The sequence below is a fragment of the Plasmodium coatneyi genome, chromosome 2 (assembly GCF_001680005.1).
Source record: "Plasmodium coatneyi strain Hackeri chromosome 2, complete sequence".
In the NCBI taxonomy this organism is placed as follows: domain Eukaryota; phylum Apicomplexa; class Aconoidasida; order Haemosporida; family Plasmodiidae; genus Plasmodium; species Plasmodium coatneyi.
The window spans coordinates 55,839-82,253 of record NC_033557.1 but is presented as its reverse complement, the minus strand read 5'-3'; the positions used below and the strand labels follow the sequence as shown (position 1 = coordinate 82,253).

At 34.5% G+C, this 26,415-nt stretch overlaps 2 protein-coding genes across 2 annotated transcripts; both read left to right on the top strand.

Moving 5' to 3' along the window:
- Positions 1–4,772: 4,772 nt before the first annotated feature.
- Positions 4,773–6,403, top strand: PCOAH_00002310 (Uncharacterized protein; the record flags this gene model as incomplete). Its single annotated transcript, XM_020057048.1, has 2 exons — positions 4,773–4,892; positions 5,339–6,403. The coding sequence occupies 2 exons, from the start codon at positions 4,773–4,775 to the stop codon at positions 6,401–6,403; spliced, it is 1,185 nt and encodes a 394-aa protein (XP_019912771.1).
- A 7,800-nt stretch (positions 6,404–14,203) lies between these two features.
- Positions 14,204–16,689, top strand: PCOAH_00002300 (SICA-like antigen; the record flags this gene model as incomplete). Its single annotated transcript, XM_020057047.1, has 4 exons — positions 14,204–14,278; positions 14,411–15,353; positions 15,491–15,716; positions 16,203–16,689. The coding sequence occupies 4 exons, from the start codon at positions 14,204–14,206 to the stop codon at positions 16,687–16,689; spliced, it is 1,731 nt and encodes a 576-aa protein (XP_019912619.1).
- Between the last annotated feature and the right edge of the window lie 9,726 nt (positions 16,690–26,415).

Genomic DNA, 26,415 nt, shown 5'->3' with positions numbered 1-26,415 from the left:
TTTTTTTTTTTTTTTGTTGTGCCAAGTTTTTGTCCTTATAATTTTATTTTTTTTGGTATACACACACACATGTGTGACATGGTGTAAAAAATTTGTGTAATTGATATACAGTTCCTTTCTTTTTTTTTTTTTTTTGTAAGAACACACTTTTTTTTTAAGACACTCTTTTTTTGTAAGAAACACACTTTTTTTTTTTGCGGAGAAGAGGAGGAGAAGCGAGCATTATGAAGTGATGTGATGCTGGTGGGAGCTAGAGAAATGGACCCTTCTTTGCGCAAAAAAAAAAAAAAAGCAGTGTAAGCCAAGCCCCTCCTTTTTTTCTCAATATAAACCAAAAAAAAAAAAAAAAAAAAAAAAAGGGAGGGGGGAACTATTTTCATGGAACATAATTTTATACATTTATTTATTAAAAATGTAATCATCCGAATGTGAGACATTACTTAATACGGAAAAATTGTGTTACCTGTTCTTCCCGCGAATCCTTTATAAATATCCTTTTTCTTTTTTTTTTGCGCAAAAAAAGAAAAACTGGTTAAGCAAGATGCACAGCTGGTGGTGTAAAACAGAACATGCATGTTGCCACATTATCAGAAGCACATTTTACACTCATTTGACAAAAGGGGAATTAAAGAACAAAACAAGGAAAAGAGAAAAATGGGCAGCCATAATACCTTGCGTTCTATGGTACCTTCCGCGTTGATTGTTTTCTCTCTGTGTGTGGAGAGACGAGTCGTGGGAAGTCGTGCATGCCCATGAAAAGTGCACATACACATATACAATACACATAATTATACATACACGTAATTACACATACACGTAATTACACATACACGTAATTACACATACACGTAATTACACATACACGTAATTACACATACACGTAATTACACATACACGTAATTACACATACACGTAATTACACATACACGTAATTACACATACACGTAATTACACATACACGTAATTACACATATACATAATTATATTTATATACATACACAAACGGGCCCCCCCCCCCCCACTTCGTTTTCTTCTCAATTAAAGGAAAACAAAACATAGACACACAAAGCATTACGCTCCTTCCTGATAGGGCAGGCACAAATTTACCCAGCTTGACAGAAGTAACAATTACACAGTAATCATTCTTTTCAATTGTGCTCTTTCTGTATGGATTGAAGCATATGCATAAGGGAGTTAAGCAATGTAGTAAAGAATTCTTCACCTATGCATAAATCATGCGATCGAAGGAGCTACACTCTCTGGCAACTTTTCTTACCACGTCCATACCGAGGGGGAACGCTGAACTAACTTTGTACGAACGCGCACACGTAACCTCCTTTTAAGCATCGAATAGGCATTTAACAAATAAACATCTTAAGCACAATTATTTTTTTAAAATAGTGCAAAAATTGTATTTTCAAGTTGTGAACTTTTTTCCTATCATCCTTTATGCAATAATGTAAAGCGCAAAAAAGGGGCGAACCATTGCGGACCCTGGAAAATCTTCGCGAGAACTAGCGGAAATTCTCGCAACTTGCAAACACTTTTAAAATATCCATAATGGGAAATAGGAAAAAAGAAATTTTTATGTTAAAATAAAAAAAATTACAAAGATAAAAATGTATAACAAAACAAATAAATATCTTGGATCATCAATAAAAAAATTTTATCAAACAAATGAACATAAAGTGAAGGAAGAAAATTTTTTTCTTTTTCACTTCCATTTATATCAGGTACACATCAACGTAAACAATTTAATACCCAAAACGAAAAACAAAAAAAAAATAAAAAAAGGAAAGATATTTACTACACCCTAAAACCCGGAATCTAAACTTGGAACCTCTTCCTTAGGAACATCTTCTGTAGGAACAAAGTCTTCCTTCCCTAAACCCGGAATCTGAACTTGGCACCTGTTCGGCAGTAACACATTCCTTAAGAACTTCCTCCTTAGGAACAAACCCTTCCTTCCCTAAACCCGGAATCTGAACCTGGCACCTGTTCCGCAGTAACACACTCCTTAAGAACTTCCTCCTTAGGAACAAACTCTTCCTCCCCAAACCCGGGATCTGAACTCAGAACCTCTTCGATAGGAACATCATCCTCCAGAAACAACGTCTTCCTCCCTAAAGCCTAAACCCTAAAAACCTAAAACCTGAACATTAAACACTGAACACTAAACCCTAAGCCCTAATCCATTAATCCTAAATCCTCAACTCTAAACCCTAAACCCTGAACCCTAAACGCTTAAACCTAAATCCTGCAACCTAACCCCTAAATCCTAAAGCCTGAAAGCTAAGCCCTAAACCTTAAACACTAATCCCTAAACTCCTGAACCGTAAATCCCCAATTCTAAACCCTGAAACTCTGAACCCTAAACCCTAAACCCTAAACCCAAACCCTGAACCCTAAACCCTAAACCCTGAACCATAAAACCCTAAACCCTGAACCCTAAACCCTGAACCCTGAACACTGAACCCTAAATTCTAAAACCTGAACATTGAAGCCTAAATTCTAAAACCTGAACATTGAAGCCTGAACCCTAAACCCTAAACACTGAACCTTCAACCCTAAACCCTGAACCCTGAAACACTGAACCCTAAACCCTAAACCCTGAAACACTGAACCCTAAACCCTAAACCCTGAAACACTGAACCCTAAACCCTAAATTCTGAACCCTAAGCCCTGAAACACTAAACCCTGAACCGTAAACCCCTGAAAGCTAAGATATGAACCCTAAACCCTGAAGGACCATACTATTTTTTATACATTTAGACTAAATTCAGACAGAGGAACTATTTAGTTTTTTTCTACAGTTTCTATATCGATATGGTGCTAAATGTATATTCTGCGGATTAACATTTAAAATATATGAGACTTGAAAATTTCATTCTTATATAAATAGTTTTAGCACAAGGCATGTGAATTTCTTTTCTAAAAACCCCATAGTAAATTTTTTTACCATTAAGAAAATATTTTTAATGGGTATATGTTATAATCAGTTCTGTACAACACATAAAAAAGTGTTATTAAATTGGTGGTTACACTACAGAAAAAAACGGTTCATTTGTTCCGAGTATATCTATATTAATGCCTTGATAATTTTTATGTGCTAATGTTGATGAGGGGCACAAAGGATCGCTGACTATTTCTGCTGTTTTAATTAATTAGTTTTTTAATGGGTTAATTGATTAACTTAATTGTTTAGTTGTTTAACCCCAGTGAATTTTTTGTCTAAATAACCGCCGAGTTGGATCTTTTTTTTAGTAGAAAAGGTACAAAAAAGTGTTAATTCAGTGTTGAATGTTTTTAGCTGGTCCAAAGAAACAATTCTTATTTTTACTCATTCAGATATCACTTAACGCTTTAATTAAAAATCGATAATTTGATCATCCAGTAAATATAACTATGTATATAATGAGTTAAATGTCACATATGTGTGATATGATTAAAATAAAATTATAATATGAATTTAATTTTAAAATTCTTTCAAAAATGTGTTTACTAACTTTTTGGTATTTATTCTTATGTATATATGATATATAGGTTATATACTTGCCCGCCTCGAAGCGGTTGTCGCATTCTCTTTCACTTTTCCTTTTATCTCTTATTTTTTAATGCTCGTTTTTTTACTTATTTTATGTTATAGTAATTATATATAATGTTAATCGTTCATACATAAAAAAAAACAAGAAAAAAATGAATAAACATGTGAACTTGTTATGATAATACATTGGCTCTTCATGTTGGAGCTTCTCTATGTAGGTTATTACGTAATAACACGCCCTCTCAGAATAGCAAGTAGTATATAACACTAATTCGTCATCATTTTTTAAAGAAGAAGCTATATATAGGAACAAGTTTTATATAACAAATAGCTATTTCATTACTAACCGAATGAATCAAATAAAATAATTTTTTTTATAGAGCTATATAGCCCCTCAGAATGGGCTCATTTAGAAATAAAAGCAATTAAAAAACAAAATATAATATGTACATGTAGTAACAATTAAGAAAAAAAAAAGGGGGGCTAGCAATTAGCTATTATTAACAAAATTCACCAAATTAATAACGCGGACCTTATTATATATATTTCCTATTTATTATTATATAGCCCACTGTTTTTATTTTTTTTTCTATAAAGCTATTCATTTCGGATTCCATTATACAATATGTAAGAGCAATCATCTTTTCGCTGAGAAACAACTTTTCATCCTTATAAATCTGTTCATTTCTAGCCAAAATGGTGGTAACAACAGATTTATTCTATGCTTTTTAAAAGGTGGCTATTTATAAATCCGTTTATTCTTAGTTGCTTGTTTTTTATTTTTCTTACTATTCAGTATATATGCATAACTTTTTAATTTTTTGAAAAAAAAAATATTTTTTAAAATATAAATTATAATTTTATTTTTTTTTTTTTTTTTTCTTTTTTGCAAATTATAAAATATAAGTTTTTGTACAAAAGTTAATACAAAATTATGATTAAACCTTAAATATTATAAAAAATAATTTGTAAAATTTTAATATATAGTAATTTTATGACCTTATATATATTTTTTCACATTTTTTCAATAGTCATATTTTTTTCGTTTTTACTTCTAATTCTAGATTTTTGTTACTTTCGCACTTTTAGAGAAATATATATATGGTGTTCAATAAATTTTGAACCGTACTTAGCCTAATTATATTAATTGAAAGAACGAATTATTTCTAGTAATTAATAAGAAATATACTCTTTTTTTTTCTTACATCTTCTAGCATATATCAACAAAATGCCTGTTGCAACAAGGCACAATAAGAAAGGGAAAAAAGGAGGCGGCATGGTTTTTCGCTTTTGCACAAAAGCTTCTTTGTACACGCTTCTAGTCTGGATTGTAAATTGCTCCAATTCGGTAAGAAAAAAAAAAAAAAAAAAAAAGGAAAAATGGACAAATGAACCAACAAATGAATGAACGAACGAACAAACGAATGCATATTATCTGTAACCGAACAAAAAAAAAAAGAGATCGGACACCCTCCGGGAACCCCTGAACAACCCTCAACGCACATATATATTCCTCTGTACACTTGTCCAAGAGGAGGGAGTGGTGTTCTTTTTTATTCGTTTTTTGCCTAAAAATGTGTTTTTACTTTTATTTTTTTTTTTCAAATATGAAATATGATTTTTGTCTTTTTTTTTTATTTTCTTTTTACACTATTATACATATGCCGCCATTTTTTCACTACATGTTCACTGTCTTTTCATTAATGTAAATATAAAAACTGCTTTTAACATTTTATCTAAATTTTATAAACAAAATTCATTTTTGATCACATCTCCCCCCCTTTTTTTTTTTAGAGCCAATATGGTGGTAATTCGTACAATGTGATGAACAATGGCCTCGGAAAAGCCGTGGATTCAAGAACTCTGAGGTTATTAGCAGAAGCTTACGAGGAAGCTATAGAACAGGATGGACCTATAGTGTACGACGAGGAAGATATAGAACAAGATGGACCTGTAGTATACGACGAGGAAGCTATTGAACAAGATGGACCTGTAGTATACGACGAGGAAGCTATTGAACAAGATGGACCTGTAGTACACGACGAGGAAGCTATAGAACAGGATGGACCTGTTGTACACAATGAGGAAGCTATAGAACAGGATGGACCTGTTGTACACAATGAGGAAGCTGTTGAACAAGATGGAGAAATTTCAGAAGTTGCAGAAGAAGAGCAAGTTCTGCAAAAAGCTCCTTCTGTATCCTCAGTACAAGAACAAGTTATGCAGAAAGCTCCTTCTGTATCCTCAGTACAAGAACAAGTTATGCAAAAAGCCCCTTCTCTATCCTCAGTAGAAGAGGAAGTTGTACAGAAAGCTCCAAAGAATTCAACGGAAGAAGAAAACATTGAATATAACCCTGAGGAATACGCAAAAATACTATCTGCATATAAAAATCGAGAACAGAAGATAAAAGAGTATTATAAAAAAAGGAGGTTAAATTTTCATGAAAATTTTGAACCAACAATAACGGCCAATTTTGATGAGGTATTAAAAAGATGTATTGCATCCAACACACGAGAACAAGGCATGGATGGAGAGACTTCAGCTGGTGCTTCAAATCCAGGAGGAGATGCGGACCCAAATGGTGAATTACAAGAAAAAAAGAAAGGAGCCGTGCAAACAGGATATTTGAGAATGTATCAAAACAAATTTCGAAATGTTCCATTCATTGATGATTTTAAATTTAATGAAGAACTAAAAGAACCATACATCGAAAGAAAATACGGACGCCCAGATCTAAGGTCTAGTCCAAAAAGACCAACTGCTTTAACAAGAAACGTAGAAAGAAAAATAAATAAACCAAAAGTACAAGAAGTAAAAGAGAAGAAAAAGAAAAGAAGAAGATTCTGCTGTTTTTAAAAAGTCTTATAACAGAACGAGTAATAAAAAGAGCAAAGGAAGTTATTTATTCTGCTGTTACGTAGGAATCCAAAAGGTGTAATGAAAATGCTACCTGATAGTGTGATTTATATGTGTACATATTCGAATTAAGAACCATGGAACCAGGCTTTTTTTTTTTTTTTTTTTTTTTTCACCGCTTGAAAATAAAGGAGCAGAACGGGGAAGTTCACCCCCAAAATATCGGATGAGCCGCATGATAATATAAGAAAAGTGTGTAAAATGGGAAATATTTTCTACGGGACTATAAATGTACCAAAAAAAGAGGAGTTACTTTTCTGCTAATATATGCCCATGTGCTTTACATACTAATCAGTACGTGTATATATAATTGGTTCACCATGAAAATTATGTATTTTGCAAATTCTTCAATTAAATAATACGTACTGCCTAGAAATTGATCTTTATTTTTGTACAAACAGTTTTGTGCGCTATATTTCTGGATCTTTTCTGTAATTTGTTTTTATATATCCATATACAAAATGGCATTTTTATTATTTTATCATGGACTTAGAACAGGAATATAGAAATTAATAAAGAATATTTTTTGGAAAATAACTTTTAATGGTAATAATTATATATTTTTTGCAAAAATCAAAGGGCTCTAATTTGTGCATGAGAAAGAGAGTCTTCTTTTTTCTCTACCTCGGTTTGACAAATATACAGAGCAGCATATTTGCAAGTCAAAAGAATTAGCCTTTAAAAATCTTCAAATTTTTTTTGCATGCCACCCCTCATCCGCCATATATACTGTATAATATAATTAAAAACACACCAACTATTGGTTCTGGAATAAAAAGGAGCACAGGAAAATATATAACCTCTGTTTTTTCATTTTAATGCTATCATTTTTTTTCTTTCCTTTAAATATTCTTCTGAAAAGGTCGGCACTTTTCTTTTTTTCTTTTCGCGCCTGTTTTCAGAGTATCTTTCCTCATGCATTTATTCATACATACAAATGTAGAAAAAAAAAAATAAATTCTACCTCTAAAATTTTAAAAAAAGAATGGGGCAAGTACACACAACAAAAAGGGGGAAGCACAACAACCCAAAAAAAAGAAAGGGTTTTTACTGCTCCTTTTGTGCGCAAAGTTGTCCATTTCTAGCGCCCACCAGCACATCACATCACAATGCGCTTCTCCTCCTCCGCAAAAAAAAAGTGTTCTTAAAAAAGGGGAACTGTACAATTACAAATTTTTTACCATGTCATCAGACGTGTGTATCTACAAAAAAAAAATAAAATTATATAAGGACAAACACTGGCACAATAAAAAAAAGAAAAAAGAAGAAAAAAAAATTTTTAGTTCATCATAAAATGAAAAAACAAAGTATCAAAAAGTGGACTAAAAAAAATAAAATGCGATTTCGTATAAAAGGTCAAGGAAAAAGCTCCTCAAGGGAACTCCTCAAAGGAATGTATATATTTAATTACAATAGTGGTACTTCAAAAAAAGAGGAGGGGTTATGGGAATTTTCCTAACTTCTGCTTTTAACTGTACCACATTAAGCCTAACCATAAAATGGGCATTCACATCCCCTTCCTCCCAGGGTCGCCTTCATTCGGCAATTACTTTAAATACACCATCCTATGGGAATTTGGACAAAACACTATTTCTTATTGGAACGTACCCGTGTACGTGCACCTCTTTTTTTAAAAAAAAATTATTCTACCTCTTGTTTTTTTTCCTTTTCCTTTTTTTTTTTTTCTTCTTTTTTTTTTTTTTTGGTATTGTACGGAAGTGCTTACCCTCATGTGTAATGAATATAAATGGAAAAATTCCTTTATTCCATTCTTACTTGTTTTCAACTTCCTTACTGATGATCCAAAATGTTCATTTTCTTTTTTTAAAAAATTTTTATCTTTGTAATTTCTTTCAACTTAACAACTTCTTTTTCTTTATTTCCAATTATGGACATTTGAAAAGTGCTTCCAAGTCGCGAGAATTTGCGCGGGTTCTCGCGAAGGTGATTCGCCTCCCTTCTTTTTTACGTTATACACATCATTTAGATGCACAATTCATAATCAAGTGCAAAATTACACAATGTGTCTTCACAGAAGAAAGGGGGAAAGTTGCGTCCTTTCGCTTCTTTTTTACCTTGATTATTTAAGTATAATATTAGTCAAAAAGAACTTACAAATAAAAAAGAAGCGGCACTAATTTTGTTCCCCTCGGAAAATTAATGGGTACAACACTACGCCAAGTATATGATATCCATTTTTGTGTTCATACCCCTTTTTTTATTCAGCATGATGAACCCTTCTTCTTGATGCAAATAAATGAGCTTAAAGCGCTCAAATATAAATTTTATTAATAATGTAAGGTTAACACATGTAAAAACGCGCAGCGCACTTGTTCTGTTTCCTTTTCCGTGTGCGCATACTAGCTAGGTTTTTACACATTTTGTCCTTATTACACAACACCTATGCCTTCCATAATTCAAAACTTATGAATATGAATAGAATGAATGCGTAAAGAAGGGTCCCTTTCACAGTTCTTCTGTTACATACGGTAATTCATAATGGCGAAATTTTGTATATAAGCAATGCCTCCGCTGCCTCCAAGAGATAAAAAGAAAATAAAGCAGAATGGCACAATTTAGGTCTTATAAGATGGAATAAATGGGGCCACTAGAACCATTTGCTCCTTATAATTTTGTAAAAAGAATAAAATCCCCCCCCTTTTTATAACTTGTTCTTATGCTTCCCTGCTGAATGGGGCGCTGACAACTTCCTTCTTTTACCATATTATTCAGGTAGCTTTAATAAATGGTTCATATTTCAAGTTCATTTGTATGCATAAAATAAGGAGGGGAGGTTGTTACCTTAATGAGAAGGATGGACTAGGAATTATTTATGCTCATACAGAACAGAATATACACTATTTGCTCGTATTGCATATTATTCTTGCAATGTGCAAAATACATAAGGTTTTATAGCATATTTCCAGGTTGCGCTTATATACAGCGCTATGTTTGTGAACATGGAATTTATATCAAAAAAAAATTAATTTTTTAGAGCAGTACACCCAGGAACCTCACACAAATTATAATAATATAAGGAGAAGTAAAAGAAGGAAGGAAAGAAAATCAAAAAAGGAGAAATATATACCACATAACACAACACGCGTTCCATATCCTCTAACTTACAAACTTACCAACTTACCATCATCATCACCATCTTCCTCCCATCTTATGTATATTGAACGAATTTAATATACTTCACAGGCAAGTTACATATAAACAATAATATGTACATATTCGTATAATCTAAATTTTCCAGTGAATTATACATCATAAAAAGCAAGGTGAGAAGGAATATATAAATATTTAAATAAGAAGGAGGAATGGAAATTCCGTATGTGTGTTCTATTATAGAATGTAATTATAGTGATGAATTGAAGTAGTATACTCATTTTATATTCATTCAGAAATAGGCGAAGAAAACAAATTTAATACAGGTGTAAGAGTGACTATATATTATATTGGACAATATACTCATATAAATTAAGGAGGACAATCTATACAAAAAATTTTGGAAGAAAGAAGAAAATGGCAACGGTAAGAATAAATGTTATAAAACAATAAGAATAAACGTGGATTGTCTCATATATAAGTATTTCATGTAAATATGTAATATATACTGAAGCATATATCAGTATATGTATATATATGCGCCATATAACGCATATGTGCACATCCACTAAATACTGTAGGAAAACTGCTGGTGGGAGGGAAGCTCCCAATCCCGATATAAAGAACTTGAGGAGAAAGCACTGAATAATAATGAATGTAAAGGTTGCAGCGTCACAAGAAAAAGCGCTTTACAGGCTGCAGTGCAAAGATATCCTCCAGTGGAGAAAGAAGTACCGAAAATGATGAATGCCTGGTGTTATATACATACAAAAGAAGGACCAGAAACGCCTATGTACTGTGACCTCTTTTACTACTGGCTAGGGGAAATACTCTTCAGTAAATTGAATAACGATGCATCGGTCCGCCGGGAAGTTATGAAAAATATTTATGAGAAGTTACAGATATGGAAAAATATAGACAATTGCACAAAGACCTTCCCAAATGTGACGCCAGAGGAGTTCGGACGCCTAAAAGCTCTATACTACTATACACTGGACTACAGTCAAATGGAGAAGAAAATAAGTAAGGAAAAAGAGGCATGTGCTGAAGAATACAAAACATTCCTGAAGAAGGTCCATGATACCTATACGGACAAGGAAGGCAAGTGTAAGCGTCCAAACAATAATAGAAACGAATACTGTACCAAAATTGAAGAAATATTACATAACGTTGGTAAGACACCTAAGGACCCATCAGAATTATTACCCGAGTTGAAAGGTAGGCTGAATCCTTTAGAAAGTGAACAACTAAAGGATGCGACTGCAAAAACACCCGCAGGTCAAAGAAAAAAGAAAATTAGGGAAAGAAAGAAATACGAGGAGGTGCATTAAAGATGAACGCACCGTACCCTCGGTTTCAGTGATCCATGATTACATATATGACTGATAACTATTATTTACTTCTTAGGTAATGATGAACAAGCACAACAAGAAACTCCACCTGCAGAAGGAATACCCGAAGCAACAACCCCTGCAGCACCAGCACCTGCAGAAACAACCACTGAAGAAACATCACCTGCAGAAACAACATCTGAAGCAACAACAACTGCAGAAACTGGCCCTGCTGAAACCGCTACTCCAGCTCCTGTAGAGAAATTCCCAGCTTCAGGACCAGGGAACAGCCTCGATGGTAAAGGTGATTCCAGCAGCCACCACAATGGTGCAAAACCGCCCTTTTTGGCACCGGAAGTTCAAACAACACAGCGCGTTACTACGGAAGCCCAAACAACACAACTCGCAGTAACGGAAACTTGGACATCTGAAGAGAGTAGTAACACTGCTGTAGATCTAAGCATAGGTCTAACGGAGGGTATAACTATCCCAACCACTCCTATTTTATTTGTTACATGGGTTGTGACAGTATTTATCTCCATTGCCCTTCTCTTGTGCAAGGTAAAATTGCTATTGTACAAATTCCTGTATGAATAGTACCATATAATTACATTATTCCATTAAAAAGGGTGAAGTTGCAAAATAAGTTATTATGCGTGCGTAATACATGCTTACCACCTCTTCCTTTTACCCACATTCTTTCTTTTTTCTTCAGTACACTTCTTTATTCCGTGGAAAGAAGAAGAAGTCCCCTAAAAGGAGAAAAAAAAGATCGACCATCGAAGATGAATTGAACACATCATTAGCGTGCAGTGATTCAGCAACAGAATATTCCACAGAAGGCAGTTCCATAGCGTCTTCCACAACAGTGGACAACTCCGTAGCAGAGGACTATTCCATGGAGGACGATTCAATGGAGAATGATGTTATGGAGGACGATTCTTCCTCTTCTTTATACAGTACAGCATCATAAGACGGGAAGAGAAAGTAAGGAAAGAATTCCATGCAATGTGCATATGTAATATTTGATGTGCCTCATCCCAGTTGAGAAAATACACATCAGCGGTTAAAAGAACAAAGAGGAGGAAGGAGTAGTTTGACCGTTTTTTTTTTGTTTGCTTCCACGTCAAGGATATACCCATACCCCCGCTTCCCGTACGGGGTACGGGAATCGCATAGCAACCCGACCGTTGCATAATCTATCGCATCCCCACCATGGACATTACACCTTATGGGTTTGCGTAACAACCTGACCGGTGCACAACTTAGGTCGCAACCGCGTAGGCTGAGGAATCATCGAACGACGAAGCTGTATGTGTACTTTCATGGACACACGTTTTTTGCACTAAAAAAATGCAGCGATTAAATTTTATACCTACTACACAGTTCTGCAATAACAATATCAAACATTGTTTAATAATGTATAAAAGTTCTTAAAATGTGTACGCATAAACAATGCAGAAAATTTTTGTTTGTTTGTTTCTACTTTTTTTTTTCCCCTCCATTTGTATGTATTAATAACTCCGGATGAAGGGAAAGGAATACTCCACAAAAAAGGGGGGGCCCGAAGAACAAAGTGTACTGACCTTTGAAAAAGTGTTTTATGCATATTAAAGAACGAAAAAAAAAAAAAAAAAAATATTTATACTACACCCTAATACTCGGAATCTGAACTTGGAACCTGTTCCCTAGGAACATCAATCACAGGAACAACTTCCTTGGGAACAAAGTCTTCCTTCCCTAAATCCAGAACCTGAACTTGGAACTTGTTCTATAGCAGTAAAGTCTTCCTTCCTAAACCCGGAATCTCAACTCGGAATCTGAACCTTCAACATCTTCCTTAGGAAAAAAGCCTTGATTCCCTAAACCCTAAACCCTAAAACCAAAAACCTAAACCCTCAACCCTAAACCCTAAAAGCTGAACCCTAAATCCTAAACCCATAAACCGTAAACCATAAATCCAGTACCCCAAACCCTTAAGCCTGAACCCTCAATCCTAAACCCTTAAACGGTAAACCATAAATCCAGTACCCTAAACACTTAAGCCTGAACCCTCAATCCTAAAACCGAAATACAAATTCCTATACCCTTTTATCCTAAACCGTGAACCCTAAACCCCAAATCCGGAAGGCTAAAACCTAAACCCTGAACGCTAAACACTGAACCCTAAACCCCGAACGCTAAACCCCGAACGATAAACCCTGAACCCTAAATCCTGAACACTAAATCCTATATCCTGAACCCTAAATCCTAAATCCTGAACCGTAAAGCCGGAATACCACAGTATGGTATAATTTCCGTGTAGTGCGACTTCGCTTTTAAAGCAATTATTGGTGGCAATTTCATTTTTACCACTTTTCTTTTTTGGAATTGCATTTTTTCTATTTATAGTTTAACAAACTTTTCTTGGAACAATATTCTTTTCGTTTTATTTGTTGGAAGTTTTTATGTGCAGCAGCTATTTATTTAACAATTCTGTTCATGATACGCAGGGGGAAATAGAATGAGAGGGAAAGGGAGGAAAAGAGGATTAATTTTGAGAATAATTTATGTCGATCAAATGATTTGTGCACCGCATATGTGATAAATACTGAGAGGATAATGCAACCAAATGTGATATAATTTTTTTTTATTCGGGTTATTTTCTATTTCATGCGGAAAATGTAAAATTGGTGTACAGCAGACATACACTTACGATGGTGCATAAATCCAGTGGAACAACATTAGAATGTATGCATTTTTCAGTGACAATTATTTCCTGTCGTTGTGTGAGCATTTTTTTTTCTGTTTTTATAATTTATTTTTTAGCAATATGTTGTTGACATTCTCTATATAGGAAAATTATGTAACGGGAAATTTATGTGTTTATATTAGTATTTTCCCGTGTGGCAATAATTATTCGTTCATAGTTTCCTACTTCCGTTTGGGTTTAATTTTTTTTGTGGTGAACAACTTATACTAAGAAGAAACTTTTTTTCTGTGAATTACATTTTTATATTATACGGAAGCAAGTTCATGTAAAGGCACTTTCTATGGAAAAGGTTGTTCGCAACAGGTGGTGTATACTGCATACAGAATGAGTAATGTAACGAAAGGAATGTATAAAATATATGTACAATGATTATTTTTAAACATGGATGAAAGGAAAAAAGGGAAAATGTGGAATGCTTTATTATTTAAAGGGGACCGGTGAAAAAATGATGGCTTAGGAATAGATCTTCTGAATAAGAATGGTAAGACGAATATAGGGACTGTAGGCTTAACAAAGGTGTAGCCAATGTAGAAAGAGCGGGTAAACATGGGGGACTTCCAGTACTTTACAGAATTCATGAAAAAATGGTTAACGAAAAAAGGAGCATCTAAGACGAACGCGGTAACAGAAGTTGTAGTATTCCATAAGTGGATGTGCAATAAGTGAATTATTGTATATGGAAGAATAATGAAGAATGAATAGAGTCAGGTATACATATATATATTGTTATATTGTCCATATTCACCGACTTAGGATGTTTTATTGAAAAGAATTGAAGAAGGTGTGGACCATATGCTGCAAAATATATACCAGGACGCAGACCTTGAGGAGAAGGTATACTGCAATGAGCTCGATAATAACAATGAACCAATATTGAAGGATGAAGAAAGTAAGGAGTTATGTAAAATATTAATAAGAATATTCTACTGGATAGGTGGATTAAGACAGGTGGGAAAGAAAGATGAAGGAATATGGGAATGGATAAAAGAAGTGCTGACCGATTCAGCTGAGAAGGAACTGCAGGATTATCTAAGATGCATAATGGGCAAAGTAGTTATAGTAAGAATGTTCGGAAACCATTGTAGATTGAAGAAAGTTATTCCAGTTGTGAAACAAGCAATAAACAAAACCGTAGAAAAGAAGAAAATCAAGGCGGAGCATGAGAAATGTGAGGAAATGGATTTTAAAAGTTTGAAAATTGGCGGGAAAATATTTTGGAAAGAAATAGAAGATTCAATAATGAAGGATGAGGTGAGAGGGGAAACTATTAAGAAAATAATAGAACAGGGGAAATGTGAAGGTAAGAATGTTATTAAGCGAAAACAAGATAAGAACGCGGAGGAAGGATGGAAGAGTATTGCTGAATTACTTCGATTGAGTAGTAAGGAAGAACTCGAAGAATTGATCACTGATAGTGAAACGTGGTCAAAGGGAGGATTAAACAAAATACTATGTTACATGAAGGATAAGAAGGAGATTAAGGAAGTAAGAGAAATATTAGTACAGAAGCATGATCAATTGGACGAGCAATATAAAAAATCAGTAAAGGGAGCTAAGGGAAGTGAAGAAGACAGGAGTACAGTCACTCTTAGCGGGTGCGAAACTAATGAGGAAGATAGTTCACCTTCATCCGCCACCGAAACATTTAACGGCGGACAGAGTACTAAGTCTCCCGCCCCCGCTGATCCTGAAAAAGGTAATCACGATCAAAGAACGAACACTTCAAAAATTGCGCACAGCAGGATACACTCTACAGAAAAAATTTACCTGTGTCCTACCTCCCGCCCCCTTTCTAGTCATACTTTAACACATTCTTTCCTATTTATTTCTTAGTTGAACAAATTGGAGAAGAAGTCCTACGTCCCTCTGCTAGTCCTAAGACTCCTGAAGGTGGTTCAGGTCAATCTGTTGATACTACCCAAGAGGCTAAGCCAATGACTCCTCACGTAGATATGAAGGGTCCAAAGGTGGATGTGAACGCCCCTAAGGCAGAAGATACAACACCTCTGAAATCATCACAAACGACATCATCCTTACCAGGGCAGAAAGGAGGAAAGGGGTTACCATCCGCTTCCCCCAGGGGGAAAGGGCATGGTAAAGGGCACGTCTCTGTCGTAGACAGAAGCGTCCCTTTCAGTATCTTCCCTTCTAATCATACTCCTTACCTTCCATTAATTCCTGTCTTCATTGGAACGGTCGTTATTGGTTACCTCCTCACCAAGGTAAGAAAGCACATGTATATATAATCGAGAACACATCCATACTATATTAACACACCGTATGTGTTCTATACATGAAATGATGCGTATTCTACATTTAATGATGTGTGTAACGTATTACATATACAACGATGTGTGAAGTGTTCTATATGTATTGTATGTATTGTGTGTGCACACAAAATACCACATATACAGCACATAAAATATATATAAAACGCACATCATTAAATGTATAGAACACTTCACACACATCATTTAATGTGGAGCACATACAATACATACAATGCATATATATGATATAATTATCATTACCGCCCCCATAATAGCTACATTCTCTTTCACAGATTTTTCTCTTCGTATTTCCTTCCTTCATTTCTTCCCTACGCCCTTTTTGTTGTACAGTATTTCGGATTGTTCGGCCGACAGAAACGGCGTTACAAACGTATGGCACAAATACCCGGTCCTCCTTCAGGAGCACATATGGACGCAACGGATCTAACGATATCCTACGCACCTTATGAATATATCCTAATGAGAGAAGGAATAAAACCACAACTTACACATACTACAGAAATGCAGCAAGAAGAACATGTCAATCGAAAGACTATTATTGATATTCACTTAGAATTACTGAACGAATATCAAAACCAAAACCAAAACGAAGATCCCGAATTAACGAACAGAGTCGATTTTCTAGAAACTATCATGGTAGAAGAATTCATGAAACAAGAAAGCACATGTAATAATGTACAAGATGGTCCCTCTGTAATTACGGGTCCATCTGACCCTGATTCCTTAGGAACATTTTCCTAAAGAACACTTTCCTTAGGAAGAAACAATTTGTAGCCAAATTATGGTGCTAATCCTTTGGCAACATTTGTGGTGTTTTTGAAGAATGTGTGTGAAAGGGAAGAGAATGTGCATGAAAAAGAAGTATATTTAGATCATTTATTACAAAATGTTTGAAAAAATAAAAGAGCATAAAATTGAATGTGAAATATGAGAACAATATTTCACTTTCCTTCCATTAAACGCAGACACTATGTTTCACTACGTTTATATTTCAATTTTTTATTCTTTTTTTTGTTTAAAAAGTTACTTTGTACACTTTCATTTGCTCCTTTTTTGTTTTTTATTTTTGTGTTGTACTAAAATGTTTATGTTTATGTGTAACTAATATGAGTCAAAAGAATTTGTGCACTTTATTTTGATTTGTTTGGTAAAGTTTTTTTTTTATTTAAGGATCCAAAATATGTTCATTAATTTTTTTTTTTTGTTATAGGCCTCTTTATCTTCATAAATTTTCTTACTTTATTGTTTTTTTTTTATTTTAATAATTTTTTTTTTTTCGTAATTCCAATTATGGACATATTTGAAAAGTGCTCCAACGTTGCGATAATTTGCGCGGGTTCAAGATGATTGTTGCGCATAGGTTCGCGCAAGCCTTTTCTATATGGTATACATCTTAAATGCACAGTTCATAATAAAGTGCAAAATTACACAATGTATTCACAAAAGGAAAGCTGCGTCCTTTCCTTTGTGTTTATTCGATTTTAAGTGTAATTTAGATCGAACAAAGTTGTTGGAGAAAAATTGCCCTAATATAAATTTGTCACACAGAAAATTAGCCAAAAAAAAATGTTGTCAATAAAAAATGCCCTAATACAAATTTGTCACACAGAAAAAACTGCGAAAAAAAAAAAAAAATGTCAACAAGAAATTGTCACAGAAAATTGTCCAAAAAAAAAGAAAAATGCCCTAATATAAAATTTTGTCACACAGAAAAAATTGCAAAAGGAAATTTGTGAAAAAGAAGTCCAAAAAAAATGCCCTAATATAAATTTGTCACACAGAAAAAATAGCCCTCCCCCCAAAAAAATTGCCCTAATATAAATTTGTTACAGAGAAAAAATTAACCAAAAAAAAAAAAAAATGTCGAAGGAAGAAATGTCCTAATATAAATTTTGTCACACAGAAAAAAATTAGCAAAAAAAAAAAAAAGAAATGAAAAAAAAGGAAAAAAAAAGAAGGAAAAAAAAAAAAAAAGAAGGAAAAAAAAAAAGCAAGGAAAATGGACAACGACCGTGTGTATAAAATCGCGCAGATGCAAAAATCGCAAATGCAAAGAAGAAAATTTAATAAAATGGACGTTCTATATATGAATAGAATAATCATGTTATGCGTATAAATAAATGTAAAATGCAACGTAAATTAGTATCTTAAGCAAATCTTTACTGTACACGATGTAAGGTGGAGTGAGAAATCCTCTTTAATTTAAAGGGAAAAGTACTACGTATATATATAATTACCAGTAATAAATGTGAGCAGCAGTAAGGTGCAAATTTAGCGCGTGTAATATAAGTATAATACTTTGGGAAAAGAATTATAATCATATGTAAAAAATAAGTAATATATATATAGAATTATAATGCTAAGGATGGAAAAATGGAATGTTGTGTAAGTGTAGGAGTTAAAAATATATGATTCTTCCTTCTTCTTATATTTTTATTATGGACGACCCTTAAAATTATGGAAGAAGCCAATTATGGGTGAATGAATAATGTATGCAGAACTTCAGTACATATGCCCATGTGTTATATTTAATTTCAATAATAAGGAAATAACTGCTACAGGAGGAAAAAAAATGTACTGTGTATAACCATAAGTATAAATGAAGCGCAGGAAGGAATAATCAAAAACGTACTTTCAGAGGAATATATACGGAAGGTATATACAAATAGGAGGATGAAATTATTATAAAACAAAGTATTACAACAGGAAAATAGGAAAAATGTCAAGTGAAGTTAGTAAAAAGATAATATTAGTACAATACAATGTATATATAATGTATTGAACTGATGTATGTGTGCATATAGGGTAACGTGTATATTATGAATATTAAATTTGTAGAAAGCATGTCTTGAAGGAAGGAGCTCGCAAGAACTGTACTATAAAAAACTCGATGACGAATCAAGAAAGAGTGACTGTAAGGATGAGTGCGAAAAGATACAAGGAGAGTTGGAGGGTGTACTAGCAGATTGTGAAGATCCGAAGAATGTAAGCAGGAAAATTGGGCAGGCCTGGTGCAGTATGAATAAGAAGTGTGGAAGAGCAAGACCATTCGGAGTGGACTGTTATACTTTCTACTATTGGATAGGACAACTAGTGTCAACAGAGTTAAGGAAGGATGGAGACTTCGAGAATACTATGAGTAGCATCTTCAGTGAAATGGAAAATTTGGGCAATACGAAGAAGTGCCCACAAATATGCCTGCACATAAACAAAGACCAGTTTTGGGAATTAAAGAAATTATACGATTATACCAAAACCTTCAGAACCCTAAAGGGTAAAATGCAAACTATGCGCAACGGCTGCGTAGGGCCATGTGCTGATTACTGGAGGGAACTGGTTACTACATATGCAACAATACTGAGAGACTGCTCAGGGGGAGGGGGGGGAGACTACTGTGAGGAGTTCCGTGGAATGACCGGAAAAAGGGTAGGTGGAATACTTACGGCACCTTCCGATATAAAGTGTGGTGAAGCGAAGCCTGCGGAAGCTGCGCGCGTATTGCGTCCGCTGCATCAAGCTGGAAGTCAGTCAGGACATGCAACAGCCTCACATACTCAGTCAGAGGAAACACCCGCACAATCATTAAATACAGAGGGTGAAGCAGATGATCGGGGTCCAGATGGTCCAAGGGGTCCCAACGGTGGAGAAAGTAACCAAACTGAGGCAGGTGCAGGAGGTAACAAATATATTATAATCCCAAAGTATGTATTATTACTATGGAAAGAAAGGGGAGGGGAAACATAAAATAGAAGTGAAACGATCCCCACGGTGCACGCACAGGGATGCACCCCTGTTATGAGTGCACACATCACACCCTCCCTAGGTTGATAATATTTTTTTCATTATATTTTACATATATTTTTTACTATTCATTCTTTTTAGAACCAAAAGGTGAAAAGGGTGATGGGGGTGAAGCGGGTCCACCTGGACCACCAGGTCCTGAAGCAGGTAAGACAGGTATCATTAGTTAAAAAATATTTTAAGAAGCAAAGAAAACAAAGGAAACACACACACATATACAAAAAAAGAAAGGGAAACACCTGCACCCCGCATGGTGCACATACAACCACCTTAAACACCACCCCATCCTAGGTGGATAATATATTCTTCATTATATTTCATACATTTGTTGCTACTTTTTTTTTTAGGTTCAGGAGGTGAAAGAGGGGAAACTGCTCCAGCGGGCCCCGTAGGTCCAGTAGATAAGGAAGGTGAACGTGGACCAGCAGGTGACCAGGGGGAAAAGGAAGGAAGAGCACAATCTCTTGGTGCAGAAGCTCAAACAACACCTCTCGCAGCTACTGAAACTCAAGCATCTGGACAGACCCATAATGATCAGCAGCAGGAAGATTCTGGTGCTAGTGCAGCAGCTGCAGGAGCACATTCAGCGGATCCACCACTTTCCACTATTATACCCCCTGCCATTGGAGCAGCAACCCTTCCTTTGGTGGGTTTCCTTTTATACAAAGTAAGTAAAATAACACAGCGATAAATTTAGAAATGTAGCGCTAATGGAAACATTTTATTAATATTTTTTTTTCCTACTTAAAATAAAAATAGAATGTAATGTATTACATATATATAGGGGTATGTACATATATAAGTGTAACACATTTCTATCCTTTTTCCTATCATAGTATACTTCATTATTCCCTAAGAAAGGTAACTCCTCTAAAAGAAGCAGAAGAAGATCCGTCCGGCATAACTTCAACACACTGAAGGACGATACAATAACAGACGATTTAACGGACGATTCAGAAGAATACTCAGAATCGGACCTGACAGAAGACGCAACAGAATATTCCACAGCAGAATCAACCACAGTAGATTCTGTTGAATATGATACACAACCTCCCAGGAGACCAAGGAAGGGGGGTCCACGGAATATTGGTTATCAAAACATATAGAACGTCACATCGTAATGTAACACTTAGAAGGGGAAAGGGAGAATGTCCTCCCTGCAGCAACTACAGTGACTTCCACTGATAAACGAATTAACTGCAGTAATTGTACAAAATGGAGAAAAAGTTATATATATATATGAATACCTATATTTAATAATGAACGAAAAGGGGAAATACTCAATATAGAATAAAATATATATGTACTGTGTTCAGAAGTTCTAGCAAGAATGTTAAATGGGTGTATGGAATATGCTTCCATAATGCAAATAGCACAATTTATAAAATTTTCACTTTAGGGTGAGAAAGGAAGGGAAGAAAAAAATTACATTTTAAAAAGAAGGAATAAATAAGTGTATAGAAGGTGTAATATAATAATACACAAACTAACGCAGAGCGTAATAATATAGAAAGGAAAAGTAATAAATAAGGAAATTGAGTCACTCCTCCTAACACCATCTTCCTACAACTTACCACCTAATAACATTCCTTCCTTCTTTCATTCTTAAACCTTCCTTTATACTTAGTACATCATATTTTTACGTAAATAATGTACGTATAAATTTATATGTACAATTCAAGTTTTAGAAGAAAATTGTGATTCCTTGAAGAGAAGGAAGGGGAATACATCCTTAGGAAGGAGAAGAAGGAATAAATCCTTAGGAAGAAGGAAAAGGAGGAAGGAAGGTGAAGGGCGGGTTTGAATACTTTTAAGTGTGTGTGGGTGGAAGGGATTAGGAACTTAGTATACATAATGTTATCGTATGTTTATAATGATGTGTGAGGAATTGAGGAATAATTGCATTGCTTCCCAGAACTGGTAGGATAGACTAAAAGCAAATATTAAGATAAGTACACAATGTACAAAGAAGTATCATGTACAGAAGAGGTTTATGCATTAAAAATATATGGAAGCAAAGCCAAATTAAGGGAAAAAATGGCGGTAAGTGCAAATGAGGGGGGGAAGAAGAAATGTGGGTTGAATATGTTCCATATGTATATGTATAAAAATGTGCATATATATATGCCCTTACTAATTCCATATTTACAGGCGGAGGGCGATCCTTGTTTAAATCAATTACCTTCACAAAAAATATATAATAAATTGAAGCAGGGTAACGGGAACTGTGATGAAGTGAACTCCATGAAAAGAGTGAGGACCGCCTTAGGAGGAATTGATAAACTGAAAGAAAGTGTTACTGAAATCATGAAGGCACTTTGCTATTTGGAACAAATCGAGAGGAAGGGAGATGAATATAGAAAAGGATGTAAATTTCTTTATTACCATGTGGGTGAAATATTGTCTACAATATATTCAAATGATGATGATAATTTCAAGGATAAGATGGATGAAATACATGGGATAATACAGACCCATGGGGTTGAATTGAGCACCTGTTTCTCGGACACTTATGATGGTATTGAAGTGTTCGAAGCGTCGAAAATATTGTTTGATTATAAGGAGGATGAAGATACTATAAAGCAACAATTAACAGGGGAAGGAGGGGCACCGAAACCGTGTGATAAGGAATATCAGGAGTATCTACAGAGAATAGAGAGCGCTTATAAAACTGAGAGGACGAGATGTACAGACAACAGCGGGAGTGCGTCGTGTAAGACTTTTAGAGAATATTTCCCGTGTTATGAGAATAACGCTAGTTTAGACCTAGAGTGTAAACTGGTATGTACGGCGGAAGATGAAGGAATAAAGGATGCTGACAGTACACATCAAGAGAAGGAATCACAGGAAAAGGTCCAGGACAGGGCTGGTTCATTAAATGCAGCAAATGCAACCTCCCCCGAAACAGCGAACACCCCCACTGTTACCCCTATTGTATCTACTGCAGTTGCACTAATCGGACTTACTACCATCCTATTTTTTTTATATAAGGTAATTATCACAATTATAGTAAAAATATAAATAAAATAATTTTTCAGCATTATTTTTAAATGAATAATAAGTATAAAAAAAAGGTTCCTACAGTTATATATGGTATGTGGTATGTATTTCATTCCTCCCCTCCTTTCTTTTATCCTTCCTCTTAGTATACCAATTTATTTTATGGAATACGTGGCACCTCTACTAAAATCAGAAAGGGGAAGTCCGTCAGGCAGGAATTAAAAGCTTTTACGGACAGTTCAACAGAATATTCCAGCGCAGATTATTCAACAGAGGAAGGCACATCAGAATATTCTATTCCATACACTACTAGTACACGACCATCCAACAGAAGAAGGTAAAGTAAGGAATAGCAACAAAATAAAGGGCGAAGAAAGCATATAAATTACTATAGCATATAATTATCCCTTCCTTCCCGAACTGTACAAGGACTTGCAATGTTAGGGTGAATTATCTGCGATAAAATTATGAAATATAAAAGAAGAGCCTTACAAAATACTAAAATAACGAGAAAAGAAGAAAAAGAATAAAAAAAAAAATTGAAGTGTAAAAGAATGAAGGAAAAAAGAAAAAGACTAAGAAATTATTTTCGAAGAAGGTGATCAAACTCCGCGTAATTAGGCGGAGCGTAATTTCTACATTAGCTATTTTTGATTAGTAAATTTTTTCTTTTAATCTTTAAAACTTTTTTTTTTTTTGTGCGTTGAATTTTTAATTTTTTTTTTTTCGCAACATTAATTTTTTATTTGATGGTTTTCGCTTATTATATTTTTTTTTTTTTTGTAATATTTTACGCGGTGTAATTTGCTTTTCGCGCGCTTGCTGGTAGTGCACGTTGCACTTTTTTCGCAGAGCAGCGACCACAAAAACGGAAATCATCCTTGCACTTTTATGCTTCACGATTGTTAATTTACTGTTTCGAATTTTCGCAATTTTCATTTTAACTGTTTCACATTTTTACAATTTTCATTTTAACTGTGTTCACATTTTTACAGTTTTCATTTTAACTCTGTTCACATTTTACACAGTTTTCATTTCAAGTGTGTTAACATTTTACACAGTTTTTCATTTTAACAGTGTTCACATTTTATACAGTTTTTCATTTTAACTATGTTCACACATTTTGCACAGTTTTTCATTTAACTGTGTTCACATTTTAACTGTCCACATTTTTATAGTTTTCATTTTAACGGTATTCACATTTTTAACTGTGTTCACACTTTTTACACAGTTTTCATTTTAACTGTCTGTTCACATTTTTACAGTTTACACTTTACAGTTTCCGTTTTACAGTTTTCATTTTAACTGTGTTCACATTTTTTACAGTTTTCATTCCGGGTTCACACATTTTGCACAGTTTTCATTTTTAACTGTGTTCATACTTTTTACACAGTTTTCATTTTAACTGTGTTCACACATTTTACACAGTTTTCATTTTAACGGTGTTCACCTTTGGACAATAAAACTATCAGTAATTCCAGAACCAGGAAGGAAAGCGTACGGAAAAAAAAGGAAAAAGAAGAAAAAAGAAGAGGATAGGTGAAGGAAAAAACAGTACTCCACCTTCCTCCAAACTCCATGAACTTCGCTGTTCCTTATAGTTCCGCCGTGATGCATTAATTCAATGTTCTACATACTATGATAACCTATATTCTGACGGCGATCCGATGCAGTATTTGTTCTTCCTGCTCCTGTTTTTCCTCTTCGGAGTGGTGGTGATGGTGGTGATCTACCACCATTATAGATGGTAGATGCTCCATCTGTTGTGGAATCATACTCTGTTGTAGAGCCTAATGTTGAACCTTCCGTTGTGTATTCCGTGAGCGCATCGAAGTTGTGGTGTCCAGTGGATCCTCCCTTTCTTCTTCCTCTTCTGTTCCTTCCTGCTGCTTTATTCTTTGTAAAGGAGTCACTTATCCAAGAAGGTAAAAGATTATACTGTGTTAAGAAGGAAAGAAAGGAGGGACGAAGTTGATAGATGGAAGGAAGGTTGTTGGAGTGGGAACGTGTATCACATAATATAGTTTATTCTATATTTCCCCCTTCCTAGACTAAGACAAATGTTAGTAAATATTGTTATTTATATTTTAAATGTGCCCAAATAGTTACCTTGTAAAGGAAGAATACGATTGTAGGAAGTCCTACTATTGCACCGAGTGTGGAAGATACGATTGCTCCGGCAGCACTCTGTTCTACTTGTGCTGCAGTTCCATGGTGCTTCTTAGCGAGTTCCTGCATGTACTGTGCTGTATATTTCAGATCTAGGTTAGTGATCGTGTAAACTGCATCCTTCCCTGGAGTTCCCTGTATTACAGTAGCTGTTAATTTCAGTGGGTTCTGATTATTGTTGCTGCTCAAATCAAATGTATTTTTGAATTCCATACAATACGGATCTTTGTCCCATTTGCTGTTGTCCCCTTTGGGACCTTTGACCTCTTTGCTATTACAATCGTCAAGTACTTTTTGAAATGCCGTTTTAGCTTTTCCGAGGTGTTCATAATAACCTTCATCACAGGAATTTTTAAACGGGGCTAGTTTTTTTTTAATACCTTCGTAGTCGAAGGAGAAGTCGTGAACTCTTTTCCATTGATCAAAAATGTCACTAGTAATGTTTTCATTCTCTTTGTAAAAAAGTTGACAATTGTTCGTAACACCGAATTGTGAAAGTGCAGCATATATATAGTTCATGACACTTAAAAATGAACTACCACTTTCCACCTCATTCCATACTTCATTTCCAAGCCAATAATAGAGAAAGTAACACCACGCAATACCCAATGATCCGTCCTCCCCTCCATCCGCTTCTTCCCCTTCCTCCGTATCTTCCTCCTCTTGCTTTTTCATTGTAGTTACGTAACATAATACTTTGGCAATTTCATCGACCTTATCTTTAATTTCAAGACATTCTTCTAGTTTCTTCCTTGCATGCTCTTTTTTCCTCTCATAACTGCAGTAATCTGACTGTTTATCGAACCTATCATAGAAACGTGACTTTGAGGCCAAAATACTTAAGTTCGCGCTCTGTAAATACGGTTGGCATAAATATACATATACACCCAATATATACATTTATTTTCCGTACAATATATATATAAAGCATTGTTCATTTAATATTTATGTATATGTACACTTTAAATAAAGAAGAGGAAATGTACATTTAGGTATCCACCCTGTGCTGGTTTTGCCATTTTTCCTTTGTGTACGTGCGTTTCTTCTGTGTATATAATACACTTATGTTAAAAATTGTTCATTCATATATGCATATGTAGAATGTGTTCATGTGTGGAGAATATGTGTGTCAGTCGTCCCTTCCTTCCTTTGTTTGTTCTGGTAATGATTATGAAGAAGCACATATTAATATATAAAAATTTCTATTCCTACTTTCTTCTTCCTTTATCAATAATGATACACAGTTTACTCAATTATTCAAGTAATAATAATACATTATACACATATATATATGTATATTGTTGTGTATATATGTACGTAGAATTTATTATATATCTGCAAATAATAGAAAATGATGAAATATAAAATAAAAAAAACAAAAGTATTCTTCAAATAGTAAATATACAAAGTACAAAAAGAATAAATGAAACTTGTTGAACACATTCCTTATTTATTCACTTCATTACTTAACAATATGTGATCATCGGCAAATATTAC